Source organism: Netta rufina (assembly GCF_964035555.1).
Source record: "Netta rufina genome assembly, chromosome: 3".
Lineage (NCBI taxonomy): Eukaryota > Metazoa > Chordata > Aves > Anseriformes > Anatidae > Netta > Netta rufina.
The window spans coordinates 94950868-94967657 of record NC_140125.1 but is presented as its reverse complement, the minus strand read 5'-3'; the positions used below and the strand labels follow the sequence as shown (position 1 = coordinate 94967657).

At 36.8% G+C, this 16790-nt stretch overlaps 1 protein-coding gene across 1 annotated transcript in view; it reads left to right on the top strand.

Annotated features, from left to right (window-relative positions):
- PRIM2 (DNA primase subunit 2) overlaps positions 1 to 16790 on the top strand; it is a 107234-nt gene that overhangs the window by 68536 nt on the left and 21908 nt on the right. The window contains exons 11-12 of the mRNA XM_084285293.1: positions 14370 to 14496; positions 16164 to 16246. Of these exons, the coding sequence (XP_084141419.1) occupies positions 14370 to 14496; positions 16164 to 16246 (210 nt within the window). The remainder of the gene's footprint in view (positions 1 to 14369; positions 14497 to 16163; positions 16247 to 16790) is intronic.

The following is a 16790-nucleotide window of genomic DNA, read 5'->3' as shown; positions in this document are numbered from 1 at the left end:
AAGGAAAAGATTCCTTACTGACTGTATCAGATGTTGTAAAGCGTATTAGCAGTAGCTATAAACATAAATCACTGGCCTGTGGCTGGAAGGAAGTTACTGTCAGTGTTGTCTTTGTTATTTATTTCTCTTCAGTGTTGTGGACAGCATTGTTCTGCGAAGACTCCAGAATACCAGCTCGTCTAGTTAGGGCCAGAGGTAGCTCTTTGCTTCCCATTTAATTAAACGTTGTGAGATCAAATCAAAATAGTTTCAGGTTGTTTGCTTCGGATGGCAATTTTTATTAAAACTTTAGGAGTTAACAAGTAGAGAATTGCTGTTCTTTAAAGAACGTGCCTGGTTGCATTTATGGACATTACTACATGCTTACTGAATGCACGAGTCATAATTCAGATAATGCAAAGCCATTGATACAGTGTCTGTTTTTCTGACATATAGGAAATACTGACTTTGCTGCAAAGGAATTTAAGAGTAACATCTACATTATTCACAACCCTTGCACAAATATATGCAAGCTTGTAGGTATTGCTGCTCTGACCTTTTTATTAAACTAGTAATACAGATGGGTTCTGTGGCTGTCTCTCTCTTAGTCTTTTACTTTTTTTTTTTTTTTTTTTCCAAATTGAGCAACTAAACGAAGTACATCATAGCTCCGGCTGACATATAAGAAGTCAGTTGATGAGAAATGAGACATGAATATAAAATGAGGTGTCTAAGCCCTGTATAGCTTTTGTGATACATGGTAGGAAAGTCCCACCGCTTATTTCAGCAAAGCAAGATGAAAGTAATCAATCTTTCACTGTTTCTGCCAGTATATAACGTATGTGCTCATCACTGAAGTGGTACTGTTAACCTACAACTAACACTATATATATGAATATATCTATATAATGACTTTTATATACATATATCGATATATATGAATGGTACATGATTCAATTACATTCAGAAGTTTTTTAAAATTCCAGTAAGAATGGCAATACATGGTAAGTGGTGCATGGTGGTGTACTATTAAATTGAACTAGTTAGCCTTGATGTTATTAAATTTGCTGTTGGGATATACACTGGTAATGGGACAGTCCCCCTAGTGAATTAATGGCTCATTTTCATATCAGCTAAAGGAGTTACTGATGTTTCCAAAATTAGCCACCTTCAATTTCCTTTTTCCCACTGGTAGCTGTTGTGTCAATTCCCTGTACTTTTGATGGGGAATAACCTGCAGCCTCACTTGGGGTCGTTTTTTTTCAAGGTGCAGTAAACTTTTGTTTTGCCTACCGTGTGTTTGGACTTGTGAGCACTAAAAGGAATAGATCCAAACAAAAAGCTGACTTCTTTGGTTCTTTTGAACCCTTTTAAGGGTGTATTTTAAACATTATTGTGTGACCTTTTAAACCTAAGGACTTTCCTGGTTTAACAATAAAGTTACGGATACTAAAGGGAAGGTGTCTTTGGGACATAATTATGTAGATTTGAGAGAGAGATGTAGTTTTAATTATGCCCTGTAGCAAACGTAGAAGCATATTAAACTCAATCATGCTTCTGTGTGTTTTCCTCTGAAACTTGCTTTACTCAGGCCTTAAATTACTCATCAGCATATTGGTGTACCCTAAGGTTGTCTAAGCTAACTGAATATTGACAAGAATTTGATTCATTATTTGTCATTTTATATTTAACATGTATTCTTTATGGCAGTATTTTTTTATAGAGACTTTGTTTAAAAAAACAACTTAAAAATAAATAAATTTGTGTAATACATTAAAATTTTTAAGGCAATACTCTCAGGTGAAGTGGAGCTGGTATAAAAATACATTATTTTTCAGCATATTTTTGTTTCACGGATGGTATTCAAAAAGACCATGACTGATGAGGATATACTAGAAAACAAAATACTTTTTGGAGTTGCTACCAGATATCTTAATTAAGTTCTTTTTAAGTTCTTTTTTCTTGCGAGGCCAAAGTTATGGTGACATTTTTCTGTGATTGCTCAATTTAAAGTATTTTTTTTTTTTTTTAAACCAGTTAAAAAATGTATCTACCTTACTTTTGCTTTTCAGTTTTCATCATTTAACTTGCATTATAAGGGAAAACTTCAGATTGTCTTTCAGCCTGTGGCACGTCCTAGGGGCAGAGAAGAATGTAATTTCAGGATGCTAATTATTCTACTGGCACAGTGTTTTTTTTAATTGGTCTTTCTACTGTAAACAGGGATAGGGTTGGTTTTCTTTGTTACCTATTAGGCACTGAAATTATTTGCTAGATTATTTACTAATCTAGCATGTGAACAGGTTAGTGATACAGTTCTTGCACTGACAAGAATGAAAGCAACAAAAATCTTTCCTGTAGTAAAACTAATTTAGAACTGAATCCAGTCTTTTTGACACATTTCCAGGGAATAAACATTTTGGGGCATTTCTGTCCCTTCTACGTTATCTTTTCCGAATTGCGTGAATAGAAATGGATGTTAAAACCAGACTTTTTAATTTTCTGAGATTTTGTAGCCTCAAACCGCTTGTCAGACTTGTGCTTTATTATCACTGTAGAAAGACTGTGTACTTGTTAGAAAAGGATTCCATCTGATTAGCCATTACAGCAGCAGCAAGTTAGTACGTCGGTGACATTTCAAGGAAAGTGATAGATCTGTCTGTCTGGTTGCCATAAGTTCAGTGATTGTGAAATATCTGAGTATCACTAAGTAAGTTCTTTGGCAGGCTGTCTTGAATACCTTCCTAACAGTACAGCTTTATCTTTAGAGCAATCTGCTGAAAAATACCTGCTGCATGTTTCCGTAATGCATTGAGCCTTTCTGGCTGTTTACCCCAATTTCTGAGACAGACGTTCATGTCTTTTGAGATGCAAATCTATTCACCTGTATCTTCTTATTAATGTCCAGGAGGAACTGAGTGACGTGCCAGATCTCTTCCAGTTGTGTTCCTGTGTTTTTTTTGAACAGAAAAATACTGGTTTGGTAGAGTACTTTATTAATCTTGATATAATTGCTTGAAGCTAATTTAAAATCATTTTATTAGATGTTCAGTTTTGCTGTAATTGTATATATTGACTTCCAAAACAAAAGCCAGAGTACTGTGTACTGTCTCGTCTGATAATGTCCACGTCATTGCTGTAACATCACATAACTGTCATATTCCATACATCTGTATTCAACCAGCAAATCGTGGCTGTGTTTCCTATTCAGTCATCTAGAAAAGCAGCATGTTGTACGTATCCGATGTGCAATCTGCTGATATACCACATAAGCTTAGATGTAAATAAGAAGGTATTTTTTACTTTCAGGATTGATTTAACAATTGTGCCTTGTGTCTTCTGAAATGTAATGAAGCTCATGAATAAAGACAAGACAGTTCCTTTAAATGTGACTTGTGCCGTGCACTATTTATGTTTCAGAAATTTTCTATATCAGTCTGAGAAAGGTAAATTACTAGGATCAGGATATTTCAAGATGAGAGAGGTTACTACTTCTTGAAAGTAAGACACTGATTTGATATTGTAATGTACAGTGCTGTTTAGCTGAAAAGCAAAATTCTGCATAATGCTCTGGCTTTTCCTGTTGTGCCCCTTCAGGGAAAACACAGTGTTTCTCTCGAATACATGTACTTTTTACCCCCCTGTACATAGGGGAACAGAAGCTAGTGGTCTTTCTATAGTCCATATTCCTTTGGATTTGGTGTAAATTTGGATTTAAATTCCTATTTTTTTCTGATGGATTTTATTGGAGTTAGTCTTGAGGCTTGAGAACTGGGCCAATAACAGTGAGGAAACAGTTTTGTTTAAAAAGAAAGGCTGTTTTTTTAAGCTGTATTACAGTAATTAGGCTGTCTTTCCTGTACTTTAGTTATTTCCCAGAAATTGTATTCTCCTGTTTGTAGGACCATGAAGCAGGCACTAAGGAATCAGATGTATGTTGCTTCTGAAACACTTCAGAGCAGTCTGTCAGTAGAGTTTCTTTACCTTCCCGTTTGCATTTTTCTCTGTAGTCAAGTCATCTTTTTAATGAATGATGAATTAACAAAATAAAAGGATGGAAAAATAGTCGTGAGTGGTTTAAAACAAGCTTTCTTCTGTCAGTCAATGCAGCAAATTGTCCCACAAAGTCTAGAGTTCAGCTCTTGGTTCCAATGCTCTGCACATCAGATAGAAGAGAGGTTTGTATATGTAAGCAGTTGTGCTGCTTATGACAGTAAGGACTAACATCGGTGGTTTTGAACACTTCAGTCTCCTTTGATCACCATCTTATATGTGATTTTTGTCTTTTGGTGTCCTGCTAATAAAGGAATCTGTTTTCACAGGGAGAATGCCCGCATTGTTGAGCCAAACCGTGCTGTTCGGAGGGCTCTGATGGCTGCTTTACTCTGCTCAAAAGGGCTGGCAAATAACGAATCTCTAAGCCCCTTGTTTTTCTCAGTCTTTTATATCTCTATAAAAAAAAAAAAGGTAAGCCTACATGTTGCAAGGGTAGACATAAGGCTTACATATCTATCTGAGGAAACACAATCGTTAGTTAGCTTCCTCATAGTTTTAAGAACTATTTGATTTTTTCCCCCATTTTTGTAATGTGTGCTTATACTAGGGATTTGCTGGTGTCTTGGGATGTTATGTGTTTGAGCATATGATGCCCTTCTGTTCTGACGCTATCATCCTTGTCTAAGAGGTATAACAGTAACTGCAAAGATGTGGGTTGTGTTTTTTTGTTTATTTTTTTGCCACAGCTGTAGCACATTTTGATAACTTTGTTACTTGGGTTGACAGAAAGGATATTCTCCATCCCAAGGCACTGGATCTCCTTGCTGCTGCCTCTTTGGCAGATCTGAGGCTTACAGTAAAATTCAGTCTCCTAGGTTTTCTTGCATATCACTTGATTGGGTCACTCATAGATTTCTAATGAATGAGCACTGCTTTGCTGGCAGGCTTGTTTTTACTCGATGGTAGCAGCAACGTACCACTCAATCTCATGATCAATGAAGAGAGCACACTTTAATTTTGCATTGCTTCTTGTGTGTCTTTGTCAGCCAGTTCGGAAGTTGTCTTCTGATATCTTTCCAATCTGAGTATACATATGTAAAGGATTCCTAAAACATAAGACATAAAGAGCGTAGATATATAAAAGATATTTCCTGTACTGCAAGGATGCTTGCAAGGAAATCCGGTAATAATTTAATGAAGTAATTCAGTAATATCTTATCCTGTCAATTTTGATTGACTGGAGTGGCTGAGCCAGCTTTTCCTCAGCTTCTCTCATTTGTGAGTTGTTTTTTGTTATCCTCAAACTCTGGGAGTCGTCATAACCTCGTAAAGTTCCAGTTTGTGGTCTGGCTGCTTGGGAGACTTTGCTTTCTGGTAGGCTCTTTCTCCTTCCTGAAATTATTATTAGAACAAAGGAGCTTGCCACACATTTTGAGTTAAATGCTAACTTTTTGTTTAGTATCCATGTTGGACTATTCTCTGTGAAGCAGAAGGAGACTCCAGGTATATTGGGTGCCGGCTGGAGCCGAGAGTAGTGGCTCTCCTCTGAATCTCTCCTGAAGTCTGCTTGGCTGTCGTGCTGGCATAGTGCAGTCTGCTCTGCCGAACGCCTTCTCATCCCCAGCTTTAAAATGTTCTGACAGGCTACTGGGAATATTCCCTCTGTCAGAGTGCAGTCTGAACCTCCTGTCCCAGTCCTGCATTTTACTTCTGGCCTGTCTTATAACCCGTTCAGAAAGAGAATCCATTTGGACACCTTTCAGGATTCCTCACAGAATGACAATGTGACTCTGTGCTGACAGATCTACAAAAAAAAAAAAAAAAAAAAAATCTGTTCTCTTCACCATTTCTTCCCTAAATGTTCAAGTTTTTATTGTATGTGCTCATCCGGGTCACAGTATATGTTATAAGAAATCATGAGCTATATGAGACTAAATGCTTTACATGTTTACTGTGCTTAAGTAAAACATAAATAATAATAAAAAAAAAAAAAAAGCACCTGTTGATTATAGAGTACTGGTAGAGCTTGGATGAGCAGTAGGAATTTAGTTTTTAGACTTTGCGAGGGGCCCTGGCCTGTCTTCATCCATCTTCTTCTAAAACCTGTAATAGGTGCTACAGCAGTATACATGTAAGTATGGATTTCTCCTAGTTGTGATAGAAACTTGCTGAATTTATTTTTTCCTTGGTATAGGTATTCTTTACACTAGGATCCTAAGCTGCCGTTATGATCAATAGGGATCTAGCCAATACGGTCAGTGGTGTCTAGAGATGATTCATTTAATGAGCCTCTGGGTGCGTAGGGTAGGGCGAATCGAATTGCTCCCCAGGCTCCTGATTGCATCGACCTCCATCGACAGCAGTGGGAGATGTCTGGATTTAGATGTCTGGAGCTGGATCTTATTCCTATAGATGCACACCAAGTCAGCTACTATTCTACTTCGCTTTAACTTGCTTCGTCCTTTTTACATGCCACACTTCTGTCCGCTTTGCAGTCTCTCAAGGCTTACATTTCTTCCAGTGATAATGCTTTCTGTGTTCTCTGCCATGAAGTGTTTTGGGGAAGATTATTCTCTGATGACCACTTTTGATAAAATTAACAATGCACTTGGTTTACTGCTTACCTTTTGCTGAAAGAAACACTTAAAATTCCGTCAGCTGACATCCCTGAACATCGAAATGCAAGAAGCACTGATTGAAAGAACATGAGAAAAATCAGTGAATGGCATTGCTGTGCTTGGAAATCATGGAGTACTGGAAAAGTGTTTTTTTTTTTTTTTTTCCTTTAACTGAATGGATTCCCTTGATTTAGAAGCTTATATTTGTATAAAAGATGAAACACAAATTTTCTTCTTCAGCTGCTCCCTTTTACCACCTTCACCCTCACAAAGCATCCCTAATTACTCTGGCCTCCATTTAGCTACCAAAATGTGAAATTTCTGGTGGAACTACAGAGATGATCTCAGCCTCACGTGGTACGATGGATGTGGCTATGTGGGTGCTGCTGGCTTTGAGACATTCTGCTCCCCAGAAGGTCCCCAATACTTCAGTCAACTGTGAAGTTTGGCTATTATATAGCTCTGCTTTAACTACCAGTGATGTCACTTTAAGATTTGTTACCTTCTCATTTTTTTTCTGATATTCAGGAAGTATTTATATTTATCTATATGTTTATAAACACGTAATTATGTTCATATATTTCTCACGTCGTGACCAGTGGTTTCTCACATCCTTTCAGACAGCTCAGCCCTGCAGCTTGTACAGGACCTAGGAAAGAGAGACCTGTCATTGCTCTTTGTAGGTTGGAAAACCTTTGTGTTTTGAGACATGGTTAATATATAGCCACATAAAACATAAGTGTACACACAAAATGCTGTGGTAAATTCTGTCTGACAGAAAGATAAAATCCTTTCATAAAAAGAAGGGATTATTTTTCATCCCATTTTAAGCTTTCTTAAATAAGCCTTTTGTGGAGTAAATATTTGGTAACTGATTCAAGATTGTCCTCTAATATTAAAAGGACTTGAGAGTCCCTTTTAAAACACAGGGAATGGCCTACAGAAATCTGCTGATTTAAAAAATAATAATAATGAGGTTTATTGAGTGTTCATTTGTTTGAATGTATTGGTACTATACATTGTAGTGATGCATTTTTTATAGATGCTTAAGAAAAGCATGTTATTTGTGGTGGTGCTGTCAGATACTGCCATTTTAATACAGCAGATTCATTCATGTTTAAAATAAGATTTATTTAATGTTTTCTATTTAAAAACAAAGCAACAAAACTTACCACTACCAAGTGGTAGTGGTAAACTTACTACTACTACTACCAAAACTTAGTACTTACCAAATGGTAATTATAAAATTACCATTTTATAATTTGATTTTTTGTTTTCTTATTTTGATTTTTCTGTTTTCTTAATTTTAATTCACAAAATACATTATTTCTTAATGTGGTTGTTTAATTTACATTAGCAAAGAGCTTACACCTCTATGTTCAGTAGCATATGTTTAGCTAAGTTGTTAAAGCAAACTTAGATTACTGCTAAAAAGACTGCATGGATGTATTTTTGCCTGAGTAGCCTGGGGTAGCCCAAAAACTAGTTCATGAGTCGTGCAGCTTACACTCGTAGGCACTACACAAGGAATTTAATTGATCGTAAACTTCTTGATTTCCTTCTAGCAGATGAAGGCACCTCCAGGGCAGAGCATTTCTTGCCTCATCAGATATGGAAAACCTGAAATGGGAGGGGAAGAGGGGTCTCGTACTTGATGTGAATCAATCTGTAATGACTGCCTCACAGCATATTCAAAATTTCCAGCTCAATTTTAGCTGAGGTTTCTGATCTGTACCTTAAAGCATAGAAATTGCGCTACAGGTTGAGAATTTAGCATAAATGGAACCTTTCTGTAGTTGGCAGATGGCGAAATACCTATTTATGTTCCTAAATGAAAGCCATGGCTGGGAAAAGATAACCTCAAATTGAGGTTATTTTAAGAATGAGCTTAAAGAAAAAAAAAAAAAAAAGGACAAAGATGTGCCAGCTAAGCAGCGTCAACAGTAATGATTTGAGTGACTGCCTAGGGAATGGATGAAAAGTGAATCAATTATTTCACAAGATACACAAGTTTGTGCGATAAATTTATGAATTTGAAGCTGTTATCCATACGGGCTCAACAATTTTAGACAAGAAGTTACCCAACGGCTGCTTAACAAAATGGTTTAACAGCATTACTACTTCGAATTTTGCAGAGCTGGAACTAATCTGGTGGTCAGCCAAGAAGCCAGACAAAATTGCTGCGGTCATTTTGCTTAGTTGTGAGATTTTTTTAAATAAATAAATATTCAGGACTTTAAGGAATAAACTCATAAAGACTCACATGAGTATATAGAAGTAGTTAAACTGAAGCATGAAAGTTTTGCTGAAGTGTGAACATGAGCATGCAGTGCTCGGAACACCTGTCAGCAAATTATTTCCCGTGTTAATATGCATGCTGAATACCTGAATTGGTAACCTAGTTTGCAAATGACAACATTTATGGAGGACTTTATGCTATTTCTGGATATTCTTAATGCAAATATGACAGGTGACATAAGCCAAGTAACTCGCGGTTATGACATGATACTTACTCTGCAGTGGCTGAAATGCTTTGCAAGTGTTGTATGTAATTGTTCTGTTCTTTTGAAGTTGTCTTCAGTTGTATCTAATTGATAACTAAGGCACACACGAGCCATGCTTCTCTGCTTTGTTTTAACAAAGCTTTTCTTCAAAGGAAAGCGTGTACCTGCCATATGGTCTGTATGATGGACATTGCCATTCCATACCCTGGTATCTTCATGTTTATGTGATCAAACCTAATGAAAATCACATTTCCATAAATTCTTACCTAGAACATAGGAATCTGATATTAGGCTTTACCAGTTGCAAACTTATAGTTTGTGTGCATATATATATATATATATATCAGGTTTTTATCATCTTACATACACCTTACTTATACCTTAACTTAAAACATACACATCTTCTAGTGAAGGAAATCTAATACAGCATGGATGCCTTAACTAACAGTTTTAAGGCAAATTCATCTGCCTTAGTCTGATGCCTCTGTAAATATACTACATAAAAGCAAAATGTGAGTTTCTTACTGTATTACACACATACTCCCAGTGAAATGTCCTCCAGCCTCCTGGATTCTGGCTTGTGGACCACTGGTTTAGCCTTGCCCATCAGTGCTAAGAGCTAACTTTCCTGTAGGAAGAAGTCTAAGAATGTTTCAGCGTCACTTGTGTTAGGATGCCTGGGATGATCATTAGTACATTCAGCACCATGCACTGGACACCACAGCTCATCACAACAAATGCTGATGCATGAAAACATGCACTGCAGAACATAGGTGGGCAGCTTTATCTCAGACCAGACATCACACGCATCCTACAGCTATGTCTAGAGAGAAGAGCTGTCCCCAGGAATTTTTATATTTTAGGGAACAAATTAAGCATCAGGCAACTGATTTGCACTCTTCTGAAATTAAAAATAAATAAATAAATAAAATGCTTGCAGCTGTTAATCCAGAGGTTTGTGCATGCCAGCACCAAAGTGACAAATGTGATAGAAGGTTGTCTTGTTTTCGTCTTCTTGGCTTTAGGTTGAAGCAGTTTGCTATTTAAATGAGGCATACTTCTCGATTGCTTCCTCTGCCACTAAAACCATGACCCATCGACCCAGCACTTGGAAATAAATTACAAATGCCTTGCACATTTTGGAAAGCTCAGGGCTAAGTAAACTAAATAGAGGAAAAAATAGTTTAGGTAGTTGAATTGTGGGCCATACTGTAAAAAGTTGCAGAGAATCCCCATTCTAAAGTAATACCCAACAGTAGGTGGTCTAGTATATGTAGTTACTTGATAATATAACGGTGTTACTTCAGTGTTACTGCTCTGTTGTTTCTTTTGTCTCGGTGGAAACTGTCACACAGTAGGAGGTGATGTACCCACTTGTGCAGCGTCATTATTGTCGAGCAACTTCATCTCAGGCTTCAATAAAAACCTTGAGCGTTTTTATAGGGCCATCACTAAAAAAGTGTTTTTTTAAATCACTTTGAGTTTTCACCTTTCATAGTTTTCTGTCATAATGACCTTCTGGTAGATTGCGTAGTTGGTCTGTACCGTAATAGTAGCTTTACAATTTTGGCATGTTTATTTCTGAAATAGTTTAAAAATGAGTTATCTATAAGCAATTAGAATGACCCAGCAAACACTGACATGCATGGTGTGTTCTGCAAACACCCTGTTTTGTTGAAGGAACTGGGAGAATCGTACAGCATCTGTTTGGGGGTTTGGAATAAATAAGAAGGGACGATTCCTTTGCCTTCTCATTTCTTTCCTTCCCTGTGCTGCTGCAAAGGCTCTGAGGACAGGTGACAGTTATGAATGTGCATAAGCAAGTGCACAGTTGGGCGAGTGTTTGTCACTATCAATTGTCTTCTCTTACAGACAAGAAGTAGATTTGCAAGCCATTGCTATGGGACAGATTCCTTCTCCTTCAGAGAAACAACTGGTTTGCACGTGAAGGCTCTGTAGTGTGGGGGATGGATTTTGAAAGGGGCTGTTCAGGAGCACTGGGGTGCTTGTGGTTAATTCCAGAAGTGTCACGTAGTAAAGGTGGATCAAGAAGTACAATATTGGTGTTGGACAGCTTTACGTCTGCCAAGTAGCCACAAAAATACTTTGTGTTCTCTGAAATTAAAAAATAGTTTTAGAATAATACTTATTTTAAGCAGTTTGTAATGAATTCAAGAGATTGAGCATTGCCAGCAGTTGCCCGTTACCATTACAGCATCAATTTCAGAAGAATGGCCGCTACTGAAAAAAAAGCAAGCAAAAATGTCTTTGCGCAATTTCTTTCTCTCTTTCTTATCACTAGTGTTTCCATTAAAAAAGTGGCACGATTACAATGGCAAAATAAAATGAGGTTTATAAAGTTGCCTTTTTTTAAAAGCATTTTATGACTCTGTTCAGCACCGAGAGGATTCTCACCTGCATAAGTAAATGACTCAGTCTGCTGAGATCTTAAACGTCACATGCTATGTGTATTTCTATACATTTTAATTTTCCAATTACTATTCTACTATAATATTACTAAAAAATAAAAGTAATCCTGGCCCAAAGCACATATAGGTGTAATGGAACTGATATCAAATGGCCTCAAAAGATCCGAACAGGGTTACAAGAAAGCAATGAGAAAATCCCCAACCTGTCCCAAGGCCATGTTGTGTTATTATGTAGTTGTTGTTTCTATTTACCGCAAAAGCCTCTTCTCAGCATAAAATAATGAGTTAGGTAGTAAAAGTAGTTTCTGTGGGCATCAAGACAAGTGATGTGAAAAGTATAGCTCGAGATTTTAGTATACAGCGCTGTTAGAGGGTTGTTAATTTTCTGGCAAACTAAGCAATACATCCGGAAGCAGGCAAGATTTGCTTTTGCCTTACAAAAACCTATCTGCTTTGCTTACTCAAATACCCTGTGTTAAGCAAATGAAACATGCATTCATCCAATCCTTTCCAAGAAAGCGGAAAGGTTCCAGAGTTTCTGGATGGAAGAATATATGTGGCTGTGTGATCACAAACTTGACATTTAGCTTAACAGATTCTCTCAGAGGTTGGGAATTAAAACGTGCACATCTTTGTGTCTGATATTTGCTGCTTTTCCGGAGTTTTGAAAGAGTAAGTATACCAATTCCCAGCTCCCAATGAAGTTTCGTGCACTGATACATATGTACTAGCATGTGTGTCTTTATATCTAAGTGTATATGCACATATGTAAGTGCTAACATCACATTTTCTCCATCATATCGCTGTCTTTTGCTGTATTAGGCTTTCCTGAAGCTGCCAGCTGCAAAGGCTGTATTTTGCTTTTGCAGCTCCTGCAGGAGCAGCAGCACTCAGCCAGCAGCTGCTGCTTGCGCTGCTAAGGTGAGGGAGTCCTCCTGCACCTGCCCTTCCTGAGGGCATGCACATGCCTACAGCACATCCTCCTGCAGCCTTCCTCTTCTGCCTAAATAATTACTGTTGGTAAACCCAGCGCTTCACCGTAAGCAAAAATAGTGCTTGTTCAACCAAACGTTTGTTTTCTCCTCTGGATAGAAGGGTTGACTCGACAGGATATCCCTACGTGCTGCAGCCTGCCTTGGCTGTGCTGGAAAACACAACGTTATGGATTTGATATATCGGTGGTTTTTGGTGCTCTTTTAAAATAAAGTCACTTTTTCAAATGTATAGTGAGGATTAATTAGTCACTGTTTGCTCAGTGGTTTGGGTGCCTTAAGCCTGATTTGGAGTGAGTGCTGTATATTGTTATACTAACTCAACTACAGCAATGTCTAGGTAAGGAAGTTCCTTTTTTTACCCACCCAAAATCAAGTGCAACTTAGGTTTTTATCCTCAAAGCTTGTGTATATGTTTCAACATATTTATCATATATTTCCGTATTACGTTATAGGTTTTCCATCATATATAGTTAGATTTTTTCAAAACCATTCAAATATTATATTAAGAAAAGCATACCTCTTCTTTTCTATTTTTATGAGTTTTAGCAGGTCAAGAGAATTTCACAGATGTCTGAATATTCTGAATTACCACTGGAAATCCACAGACCAAGCAGGGAATTGCTCTTATCTGTTAAATAATCAGAGTTAACCAGTTACGTGCTTGAATAATTTTTGTCTGTATTGACCTATGTTGGTAAAATATTGGAGTTAAAATGGTTTTTAAGTTGTTTTTGACAAGAAAACAAGTTGTTAAGGGAATTGTTTTTGTGAAATTCTCTGTCTGAATTAAATGTAAAGTTAATGCTGGAGCATTAAAGAGCACAGTTGTTCTTTTATGTATTGTAGCTTTTTTGAGGAGGCAGAAGGAGGCTTTTTTGAGAGACAGAAGTGAATTCTGCACACAGAGCTTCATTATTTCATCCTATTTATTTTTTAAGAACTATTTTGTGATACTTTGGGCAAAATCCTGTAAAAAAAAAAAAAAGTTGCTAATGAGAAGTCTCTAACTTGTACTTCAGTTCCTCTAGGAGCGTGTATTTGAACAGATGTTCCTTGATGGCTCACAGTAGCTAATAAAGCTTCATGGAAACCGTGTGTGAAATTATTCTGATTCTACTACAGATCTTACGTCAGCTACGGCCATATGTAAAATAGCATGAGCTTGTGTTATTCAGTCTTCACAGGACCTACCTAAAATGATATACTGAGAGCAAAGTACTTGGCTGGCGAGATAAATGTTTGTTTACCCCTATATTTCTTTAGAACTTTTAATTTTATTGCAGGAGTTGGTATGAGTTGGGAGTTGATTTTGGGACAAAAGAGATATGCTAAAAATTTGGTTTTTCTCAAGCAAAGCACTCTTAATTTTAGACTCTAACAAACTGAACTTGAGTGCTGGAACGAAGTATAGGTGAAGCATTAAGCTTTGGGGGAACAGGAATGCAAACCTGAGTAAGGAAATCTGAATTTCTATTACTTCTCCATGATAAAACAATTATTTTATGGACGTTTATGAAAGGTTTTTAATTGCCACATCTTCACCATTTACTAACATCTTGGGGTTCACAATTTTGATCTTTGATCTGTTTAATCTTTAATGATTACTGCGTCAGCTTGAAAGATCTTAATTCTTATCTCTCTTCTGATGAGTATGTAAGATATGTATATGTGCATATACAACTTCATGTAATATAAAAATCAAAGCTAGCAGCAAACAAATCTGTTTTAATTTTTCCTGATTTGAGTAGGTTTGGAGGATTGGCTTCATAATCCAGCATTTCTGTTAGCAGAGTGAAGAACCTGGCACAGGATATAAGTATATATACTTTTTTTTTTTTTTTTTTTTAGTTTGACAAAGGATATGCTTACAGCATTCGCCACAGCTATGGGAAAGAAGGAAAGAGAACAGATTATACCCCATACAGCTGCATGAAGATTATCATGTCCAATCCTCCGAGTCAAGGCGATTATCATGGTGAGTTCTCAAAACAAAGAGAAAAGGAAATCTTTAGCCTTTTCTCTGGCTAAAGAAGAGAGTCAAATGGATTTCATTTTTTTCCAGCGGTAGTGAGTTTGGACTACTAACCAAGATAGTCACTGCTGTTCTCTGTTACTCTTGTGATTAGTCTTACTTGCTTAATAGTATCAGTCAACAGAAGTTCTGTTTTGTACTCTAGTTCTTTTTCCTTCACTACCCTTCTTCCCGCTTTGTGTGTCAGAAAACAAAGGTAAATTCCTTTAAAACTTTGATTTCAACCTGGCAACTTTGTTCTACTTATATTAATTCATTTGGTTTTCGGAAGTTTAGGACATTCAGGGCTCTTCTGGATTTGTCATTTCTAGTTGTAGGATAGTGTAAATTTATAAATGACCCGGTATTGATATTTGTAACTCTTAAGGACTGTCAGCATTGAAGTTATCACTGTAGAAGTGATGGCTTTTACACACATCCCAGGCAACATTAGATACTGCAAAGGGAAGCCTAACAAGGACTAAATTCACAATGTTTTCCAACATTTTGAAGAAATTAATACTTAAGCAATTTGTTTTGCTATCATTTGTAACGCTAAACTGCATTGCTTATCCTTTTACAAACAGAGGTCATAGTAGTGATTGTATAGGGTACGTAGTATTAGGCTCAAATATCATTTATACAGAAGTAATTTGAAAAATCACTTTTGTAAAACTTGTGTCCTTACTCAAACAGAATTTACAGTTGGAATTTGCTTCTTGAAACTCTTGCTTCAGAGTAAGATCATGTTTTCCATAAACATTATAGTTTTCCATTGACAAATTATCTGGCAAAGTATCTGACAAATTTGAGCATTGTGTCTGTCATGTTACTCCTGTAACCTCTTAAATTACGTATTTGTTTTCAAGATCAAGGTCTTCAAGTGTTCTCTTTAGATTGCATTTGATAGCTTTTGGCTCTATATGTATTGTGTTGCACAGTGCAAGGAGACTTTAAATATATAGATGTTATAAAAGGAAAGCAATTGGAGGGGTTCTGAGATATGAATTAAAGTGAACAGAAATTCCTAAGCTTGTTGGGGTACTTTAAAACTTCCTATATTGGTGTGAGTAAAGAAGGAAAAGCTGCAGCAGTGTTATTTCAGTTATTCTAGTGTTATTATTCTAGTTATTTCTTCAGTTGTCACTCAGAACTAATTCTGGGACAAAACAAACAAACTATTATTCAAGGTGGTGGTACTTTCTAAAGTAATATTTTAGAAGGAACTGTGCTTTAAAGACAAGTTAACTATCGTTGTCTTTTCTGTTTTTTTTTTTTTTTTTTTTTTTCACAGCTCTTAAATGTACCAGTGCTATTGTTGTCAGTAAAGAACTAAAAATCTCTTTTCCTGTCACAGAATGAGAACTGTGGCCTGTTTATGTTAAGATATTTTGTGTCACTTTTGAGAGTCTGGTGCCCTACTAAGTATGCAGTGGACTAATTAATTACAAAAATAAATAAAAAAAAAAAAAGGAAGGAAAAAGTAAGCAATTGCACATATGGGCAATTAACTTTTTTATTAATAAGCTGTTAGACAATTAGAAACAGTTTAGTTGGTCTCTTGAGTGTGTTACTCTGCTAACTCTTGGGTAAACAACCTTGTTTGTGAGCTTCCTTGTTTTTACTGTCAGGGTGCCCATTCCGCCACAGTGAGCCGGAGCTACTGAAGCAGAAGCTGCAGTCATACAAGATCCCTCCCAGTGGAATAGCTCAGGTAAGGCATTTTTTGTTTGGAACTTCCTTTAATGAGGCCCTGTTTTTCATTTGTACTTTATATCGGTGTAGAAACCCTGCATGCAATTTGTCAGTATGTTTGTAAAATATCTCTTCTTAAAGAAGGCTTAAGCCAGAATCTTGTCTTTCTTGCTTCAGTGCTCCCATTGATGTGTTGACTGTTGTCATCACCTTTTTCTTTTGCTTAATATGAGTTGGTTTATTACTATAGTGGATGTTAGTCACAGTTTCCTATAATAAACATTAAAAAAAAAACAACCCATGCATCCATTGTGCTGACTTCCCCTAGACAACAACAGCTTGTGAGATGCCTAGTGAAATTTAACACATTTTAGCAGCTTTTTAAAAGGTAACAGTAAACTGATAACCTGCCATGTATACAAAGGGCAATGCAGAAAGTGGAACTTTTCGTGTGCGTACTGAAGGACCTTGACCTCCCATTCATTTTTTCTTGCAGGAGGTTTAAGGATATAATAGAATGCTGTCGTCTTCACTGGAGGGAGACATACAGGTTAGAGCTCAGC